Here is an 8,710-nt window from a genome sequence, read left to right as displayed (position 1 = left end):
ATGGGAAAGACGAAACAAAAACAAAGATGGCGGAAGGAACGAAGGCGCGATAACTCGTGAAATTTCTTCCGTTTTCTAACACCTGACGTGATGCTGGTACGTCGTATATTTCATTAAGGTAATACAAAGCGTCTGTTGTTAATTAAATGCCAATCTTTGGCTTAACAACAGCCGACTCTTTAACTTAAAAGTTATGTTATTGTGCACTTTAACTTCCAGCGCTTATTCCATGTGTCGTATGCAAGACCTGAATTGTCAATGGATTTGAACTGTAAAGAACTTGAAAAACGCAGCGAGGATGGAGAAGAAGAGGTAGTGGAAGCTACAGATTGTATCGGGCCGGCTGCGAACTTTGCTCGTGCAGAAGAAATCGATGCATGTGCAAGTACTACAGGTTGTGATGCTACAAATGCGAAAGATGAAGCGAGTTTAACACAAACTGTGCCCGCAGATGGCCGTGAAAATGCAGAGAAAGAGGTGGAAGTTGTTGGTGGTGCAGCTCAAAGTCAAAAGAAGAAACGCAAGAGACGAAAGAAGAAAAAACAAGGTTCTGAAACTGCAAGTGCAGTGTCAGCAGTAGTTACTGATTGTGATGCAATAGTGGAAGAGAGTGATGTTACACAACCAACTTCTCCTGACTCAGCTGAACAATTGAATAACTGCGCTGACGAAGAAGAAGAAGAAGATCGTGTTCATTCAGCTCCAAGCGCGGGCCAGGATCAAACGAATAGCAAGAAAAAGCGAAGATCGAGAAGAAGACGAGGAAAGAGCGCACAGGTGAGGGAAGAAACATCGCAAGTGCAAGTCCAAGAAAACATGGCAAAGGGAGACAGCGCGAGCGCAAACCTCGCAGCGGAAGGCGATAACGAACCACGGCATGATACGCCGACTCCTGAGAATGCAAGAGGCGGGAAAAAGAAGCGTAACAGGCGAAGGAAATCTGGTAAAGTTCGTGGTGAAGGCGAAGACCCCGAAGCTAGCCGAGAGGTGAACCAGCTTCACAGTAAAACACCAAACAGCGTTCAGCACCAACAAACAAGAAGTGTGAATCACACAACACCAAGATCACATGAAAGATCTGGAATGAGAAATTCACCCCACAGTACGCTTAAGACCAAAGGTAACCAACAGAGGCCTCTGTACGAACAATTCTGGCCTGTAGAGAAAGTGTCGGCTGGGTTGAAGAGAGATGAGCTTGTTAAAGGTGTATTGAGGATTAACCCACGGAACTACGAGATGGCCTGGGTGACTGTGCCGGGACTGGGGCGAGATGTGCTGATAGAGGGAATGCTGAGGCGTAACAGGGCTCTTAATGGCGACGTGGTCGCGCTGGAAATTCTACCCAGACATGATTGGAAGATCATGAAGGGAGAGCTGAATTATAACGGTTTGAGCTTGGGGGATCCTGATCAGGAACACGCTAACGTAGAAAACGTGACATTGAATGTGGAGAAGATGTCCATTAGCAACGGGGATGAACCACATTCAGCTGAAACACCCTCCAAGAGTCATCACATCACTGTGGATGAAGTGCCAGAGCGATACTTGCAGAAAACAGCGAAGGTAGTGTATATCATAGAGAAGAAGCACTCCCGTGTTGCTACAGGAAATCTAAAGCCCTTCACCCGCCCTAAAGAATGCCCTGATGGACTCTTCTCCCCAATTGACAGTCGGTTGCCAAGGATACGCATCCCACGGGAAAAGTGTCCGCCAGGATTCTTTGACAGACCACGTGACTTCCAAAACACGCTGCTTGTGGCGCGTATTAGCAGTTGGCCCGAGACCTCTTCAAAGGATTCTTTCCTCGCGATCGGCACCATCGCGCGAAGACTGGGCGAGGCGGGTGAAATCGACCCGGAGACGGAAGGGATCCTTCTGGAGTACGGGATTGATTCAGGGCCATTTTCAGACGAGGCTCTGGCGTGTTTACCTCAGGAAACACCTTGGAAGATACCCGAAGAGGAGTTGGAATATAGAAGAGATTTTCGTGCAGATTGTGTTTTCACGATCGATCCTCTTACAGCCAGAGATCTGGACGATGCAGTGCACTGCAAGAAACTAGAAGATGGCCTCTTCGAAGTTGGAGTACACATCGCCGATGTCAGCTTCTTCGTTCGCCGAGGGACTGCCCTGGACGAGGTGGCCGAAGAGAGAGGAACTTCCACCTATATGGTTCAGAAGGTTGTGCCCATGCTCCCGCGCCGTTTGTGCGAGGAGCTGTGCAGTTTAAACCCTGGTGAAGATCGTCTGACATTCTCTGTTGTTTGGAAAATGTCCGATAAAGGAGAAATATTAGACGAGTGGAAAGGGAGAGGAATCATTCGCTCGCGTGTTAAGATGGCCTACGAACACGCCCAGGACATGATCGACAAACCAAACCGAACGTGGAACCCAAACGAGCTGCCACCGATATCAGACGGCGCGAGCGTGGAAGAAATCTCAGCGCAAGTGAATCAGCTTCATAAGTTCGCTGTGCGTCTACGGCGCAATCGTTTTGAAAATGGCGCGCTGCGCCTCGATCAAGTGAAAATCCGGTTTGACCTGGATCAAGAAACAGGTTTGCCCAATGGCTATCACGTGCACAAACAGCGAGACGCCAACAAGCTCATTGAAGAGTTCATGCTGCTGGCCAACATGGCGGTGGCTCATCACATATATACCGCTTACCCAGAGACGGCTATGCTGAGGCGTCATCCCAAACCACACCAGAAACTACTCGACGATCTCCTCGAGTTGTGCAAGTCATTTGGAATCACCTTCAACTGTACATCGTCGAAAACCATTCACGAATCGCTGGCACAATTTCCGCTGGGCTCCCCTGAGCGTGAGGTTTTGGTCAACCTGACCATGCGCCCCATGAAGAACGCGGAGTATTTTTGCACGGGGTCCGTGGAGGAAGGCGAATATGGACACTACGCCTTGAGCGTACCTCTGTACACGCATTTTACGTCTCCCATAAGAAGATATCCGGATATAGTTGTGCACAGGCTCTTGGCCGCGAGTCTTGGTATTGATCAACCGCTGAATCAAGAGCCAGCAATTGTCGACATGATAGCAGAACATTGCAATGATCGTAAACTTGCGGCTAAGAGAGCTAGTGAACTTAGCAATGAACTGTTCTTTGGTATTTTTGTGCGCGAAAGCGGCCCCCTTGAGGAGGAGGGAATGGTACTAAATCTGATGGACCAATCACTGGACGTTCTTGTCCCAGAACTGGGTGTGGTCAAGCGGGTTTATCTGAAGTTCTGCCCCGGAGTGAAAAGCTTTACCTTTACTAAAGGAGTGAAGGGAAAACCAGCCGAGATGTGTTTGGTTTGGAGTGTCAGGTTGAAAACGACGGGTGTTACTTACGAAGAGGAACAAGAGGTGAAAATCTTTAATCAAGTACGCGTGATTCTGACAACAGAAAGCGAAACAAAGACTAAAACCTCTCAGCCGTTCAAGGTAATGGCAAAACTTGTACCCTCTCTTAAGTGCGGAGATGAGTATTACGTCCCGTCAACTCCAGCAGCCGATAAATCACTCGAGAAGAAGAAGGCTGCATCAAGCTCTTCAGGAGCAGGTTCTCCGAACGCTCCCGACGATGTCCGGAGGAAACTCTTCGATTCGGAACAAAAGCGCCAAGTTTCACACGGTTCCGATGTCACTGCCGAGTCTAAAAGAGCCGCCGACGTTAATTCCGTAAATGGCAAGTGCGATGACGACGAAACAGCATCACGTGATTCTGATGACGTCATTGTGGAGTCCGAAGAAGACGACGAAACAAGCAAATTGCCGAATGAAGCCACGAAGTTTGCCGACGATTCCGATGATGTCATCGTAGAATCCGAGGGTGACGATTAGACTTACAGAAAATAATGCTGGAACGATATTTAAACTGTTTTTAGTTCAATTCTGAAACTTGTAACCAAAGACGATGTATAGGATTTTACCAGTAGTGGAATTTTGTTGTTTCAATATCGAGTCCAACTCAAATCTCAAGAAGGGAACTTTGGTTGATTTTAGTCGACATTCATTTAATAGCATGCAATTATTTACACCCTTCGTACCGCAGATACTGAGGTACGGTTTTAAAACTCAGAAAATACCATGTTACATTAGGTAGCTTCTGAATTTATCAAATTAAAAGTGGTAAGTTACAAGAGCTATTGAATTTTATTCGGTAAGCCCACGCAACTAACTGTGTTTAAGGCCTCGTCCTCTATGATATGCTCTTTGGGGTCGACTCGATCGCAAATCTTTCTAAGACCGAGACTTGAAATTGGGGAAGTTGACATGGAGATAACTTGGGTCTTGCCAAACGAGAGAAGAATGTTGTGGAAATATTTATGAATTTCATTGTTTCTCAGGAGGTCTCTGTTTTCACGCGCCGCTTCTTGCGGAGGCTTAAAATATGCGTCTCACAAGCAGAAAAGAAAAAGGGTTTTGATTTCATTTTTGCAAATAAAATGTTTACCCGCTTACCCACGAGGAGACAATGTTAACTAAAACTTAGGGTCGCGCGGAACCTCACCCCCTCCTCCTGGGGGACTCTGGGAACGATTTGGAACGAGATTGTGGGTGGATAAAAAGAACGATTTGCACTGATTCAAAAATCTGTGATCTGTTCAACCCTTGCGCTTTTTTTACCTGAATAATTGTCATCTGGCTATTCACGTTTGCTTAAATTCATGGCAAGCAGACAGGATTGGCGCCGGAAAAAGAAAAGGAAAATTCCGCCGAATCAACACGTTAATTGGAAGTTGCCAAAATTATAAATGAAAAAACTTGTAAGTGAAAATCTTAAACCACTTCTTAGCATATTACGACAGAAAAATACCATGCAAACAAATGCGTTTCTCATGTTTTTTCGTTTTGTTTTATTTGTTAGGACATTTGACCGCTAGTTCTTTCACCGAGGAACGCACAGAAAACTCAAAAAAGCGCGAATGTGTACATGCTGTATGAACAGAACTTTGCATACGATGGCGGCGTCTGCAAAGAGAAGGAGTGGCTACTGTATTTTACAATTTTTAACTCGTCCTCGTTGCATTTACGAGCATTAATATTTACGAGAAGAGAAAAACTACAAAAAGGAAAGAAAAATAAAAGGCAAATTTTCCTACACTTGCCGGCTCTGGATTAATAAATATATTTCCTGGCCTTCTCCGTCTCCAATAATTTAAAACGTTTTTAGTTCGTTCATGTGTTAGACTCTTCTAGTTCATCTGTTTCTTTCCCAGTGTCCCACTCGGTTTGTAGCTCGGATGCTACTTCAGTGAATAGTCGGTCCCAGTCCCAAGGTTTGTCCTCCTGAAAGAACGAAGTGATGTTAGAAAATGCTTGCAACAACTTGGTTAGACAAAAGTAATTTGCGAAGTCAAAATCCTTGCAACTGGTTAAGAAAGCCGTAAAATAAGCCAATCAATCGTGACTTGGTCGCGCGAACGTTCCCAGTTTAAGTTTTCCCGTGCTTTCTACACACGACGTGTTGCTTCGAGTTCTGATTGGTTAATTGCGTTATTTCATCCTCCTGATTGGCTGATTCCTCTGGAGTTCGTTTTACCACTTTTACCAGGCAGAGAAGATACATTATCTTAACTACAACCTCCATTTGAGCAAACGATTTAAATAAAGTTTAACATTTCAGTGATAATTTTCTTGAGCACAAAACTAAAATGCGTGGCATATTTTGTATAGACCTACCTCAAACACTTCCGTTTCTGGAGATAAAACATTAGTGAGGAGTTTTAGGTCAATTTCGCCATCCTGCAAAATGAAAAAGAAAACAAACATGAACACCATGCGGACACAGTTGTGTCCATTTCGCAAGTAAGGAAAATATTTTGGCTAAATATATTATCACAGGGGTAGGAAACAAAAAGAAAACCATATACAAGTCTTCTCAAGCAGACAAAACTGAGTATTTCTTTCTCTACGGAATCAGTAAGCAGTTGCCATTGCATTGCTTTATTCAAGTGTTTTCAACCGCAGTAATCTTCTCTACCGTACGGTGTATTCCCTCGCTGCGGTGCGTTTACAAACAGCTTTGCTTGCCCCGTGAACAATTCCTACAGAATTGTTTGGACAGGCCTATCACTCTAAAATATAGAAGTTTTCCTGTTTCGTGCTATCATGTTTATGTAAACAATAGCCTCCGTTTGGCCCGAAAATATGCTCAGATATTTCTCCGCGGACAGTTTTCTGAGAGCGTAGCTCGAGGAAGGCTGTGAGTTTTGAGGAACAGATTATGTCCAAGGACAAATATCCGAGCATATTTTCATGCCAAATGGAGGCCATTTTGCTTATTATCCTTCAAATATTTTTCGCAACACGCGCAGTTTTGAAAATTGGCGAATGTCTCTCGGATATTCCCTAGTTTTAGCTGGGGTATGTTCAGTCACGTGACGCTTTAGCCCAATTCCACGTGAGCAAAAATATTTGATGGCTTATAATGGCTTGTGTTATCCCAGTCTTTACAGCACTCACCAGTAAGTTAACATTAAAGAGAGCTGACTGTTTCTGAAAATAACTGTCCAGTTCCTTGTATGTCGCCACTCTGTTCACTTGAACGCTGTTATTGTGAACAAGAACCCTGCCATTGACTCAAGCAACGCAATGTATTTACTTCTATGCTAAATATAACAGAAAATTATGTACTTTAAAACGAGTGTGTGTATGATGCAGGCTGAATTTGCAGTTAAAATGAAAGAACCTGAAGAAAATTGCTCGAAGAGAGAAAAACCTGGCCTCATAACTCATGACTCGTCACGCATTCCTCTCGAGGGAAGGATTGCGTGACGTGTCCAGAAAGCGTCTGCGCCGAGCTGCGTAGGAGGCTAGCGAGAAACAAGTTAGCTAACCCTCTATCACGTGACCAACTTTCACTTCTGACTATGGTACGGTAGCGTTCACACTACGCCGGAGACATTTGAAAACGCAACTTTATTACTACGGTTAGGCCTTCCGTCCACGCTGATCCGTTACGAAAACGGAGCTTTTCGAAAACGCTCTTCAAAACGAAGGAAGTTGTAAACGCCGGCTTTTCGTTTTCGTGTGGACGGAAAACATTTTGAAAACGGAGTTTTGAAATCATCATCAAGAAAATGATGATGTCACGATAATCACGTGATTTCCCTGCCCGAGTCTTCCTCAAACACAAATCTAAAATGACCGGTGATGGATGCGTTTTCAAATTCTCCAGCAAAGTGTGGACAGGGCATAAGTTGATGCTTGAGGGGGAATTTTTTTCACACAATAAAAGGTTCCAAATGTAACATATCGATAACACACCTAGGTGGAGCAGCAATCTGAGTCATCATGTCCTCCTCTTGTACATCCTCAAGGTCAGGGATCACAGGAATATCTTCCAAAATAAATTAATAGTGTGAACTGTGGTCATATTTTACATAAAGAGGCCCCAACATAGGTTTAGCGGGATGCGGGATGAAAATACCTCCGCAGCCTGAGCGGGATTTGCTCATTTTGGCAGGCGGGATGCGGGCTAGTTTTAAAATTGCTGGCGGGATGCGGGAAAACAGAAAGTCACTCGTTACAGACGGTACGTGAAAACTACAACTCTACACATGAGCTCCTGCTCTGCACTGTAACCAGGCGGGATCAGGATAAACATTCTGGGTGGGGTGGGATGGGGGGATTGACTCTAGTACAATAAGTGCCCTCTGTCTACTAAAAGTTTATTGTAAAACAAGTCATATTATTAAAAACTGGGTCATTGGATAATGCAATTCGAGAGTTTTCATTGGCTTAGCCAGCATGGGTTATGAGCCATTATACCATGCGTTACAAATATGGTAAGCGTAAGCATGACTTCTTTCATTTGGCACGTTTTTAATTTTTATTTTAGATTAGTTTGCTATATTTTGGGGGCGTTATTGTAAAACAATTATTCCACTTGCCCCTCGTTGGGTACAAGATGATTATAGCCAACTTGGTGCTACGTGCCTCGTTGGCTATCCACCCTCTCATATTCAATGCACACTCATTAAATATACACATAGAAAGCCTTCCCCCTCTACCCATTAGAATTTCCAAAAACCCCTCTTGAGGTGGGTATGGATATTTCCTGGAAACACGATAAATTATTAGATAGAAGCATTGTCTTACCCCCATCATCATCATCTTGTGTTACTGCGTTATCCATTTTAAGTCTTTCACTGCACAAGAAAAATAAATAATAATTAAAAATATATGGGATGCACTGCTACATATTTGTTCCCTCAACAGATATTAACAACTCTCCTTTGATCGAGCACTTAATTAAAAAAGATAATTATATAAGATATTAATTTCAAATCAAAAATTAATACTTGGTTAAAATCTTACTCTTCTTCTTGAAAGGTTTCCACATCACCCCTTCTCCTGTTCAAAGAACAACATGATAAATATACATAGTTATTCTGTGATTTCAAGAATGGTTCTAAACGTGATAAACTAGTCATCTAGTATATTGTGACAGGTGAATTATTCCCTCCTTATTCTTCACAGTTATCTAATTGCCACCTCACCAAAGTCGCAAATTTACCATTCTCAACCCATTTAATGGCACAATTTAGCATTGCAAACTCCAAGGTGAGGGCAGTCCTGGGCATGTTGGCCAGCTATAATGTGATTTAGCCTATCCAAGTGACTCATCTGGTTTAGCTTCCTTCAGGAATTTGTTTTTCTTATAATAACAAAGACGCCAATAAACAAGTTCAGTTCAAATTCT

General features: G+C 43.6%; 2 protein-coding genes across 6 annotated transcripts in view; one reads left to right on the top strand and one right to left on the bottom strand.

The window, feature by feature from the left end:
* The first annotated feature begins 12 nt into the window (after positions 1–12).
* On the top strand, positions 13–4,144 carry LOC110063534 (DIS3-like exonuclease 2). 2 transcript variants are annotated; one of them, XM_020770533.2, is made up of 2 exons: positions 13–118; positions 220–4,144. In XM_020770533.2, exon 2 carries the CDS (start codon positions 259–261, stop codon positions 3,841–3,843), a length of 3,585 nt encoding a protein of 1,194 aa, XP_020626192.2. In that variant the 5' UTR covers positions 13–118; positions 220–258; the 3' UTR covers positions 3,844–4,144. The 2 variants fall into 2 exon arrangements, with proteins under 2 accessions (XP_020626192.2, XP_020626191.2); XM_020770532.2 differs by having other exon boundaries at positions 17–96.
* A 687-nt stretch (positions 4,145–4,831) lies between these two features.
* LOC110063536 (intraflagellar transport protein 43 homolog A-like) overlaps positions 4,832–8,710 on the bottom strand; it is a 10,178-nt gene continuing 6,299 nt past the window's right edge. For all 4 annotated transcript variants that reach the window (XM_089288119.1, XM_020770537.2, XM_089288117.1 and 1 more), the window contains exons 5-10: positions 8,326–8,361; positions 8,107–8,156; positions 7,273–7,345; positions 6,469–6,553; positions 5,686–5,748; positions 4,832–5,292 (exon numbers count right to left, since the gene is read on the bottom strand). In XM_089288119.1, the coding sequence (XP_089144245.1) occupies positions 5,182–5,292; positions 5,686–5,748; positions 6,469–6,553; positions 7,273–7,345; positions 8,107–8,156; positions 8,326–8,361 (418 nt within the window). In that variant the 3' untranslated portion in view covers positions 4,832–5,181. The remainder of the gene's footprint in view (positions 5,293–5,685; positions 5,749–6,468; positions 6,554–7,272; positions 7,346–8,106; positions 8,157–8,325; positions 8,362–8,710) is intronic.

The sequence above is a fragment of the Orbicella faveolata genome, unplaced genomic scaffold (assembly GCF_042242905.1).
Source record: "Orbicella faveolata isolate gen_17 unplaced genomic scaffold, um_ofav_v1 contig_15, whole genome shotgun sequence".
NCBI lineage: Eukaryota > Metazoa > Cnidaria > Anthozoa > Scleractinia > Merulinidae > Orbicella > Orbicella faveolata.
This window is presented reverse-complemented; position numbering and strand designations above follow the sequence as displayed.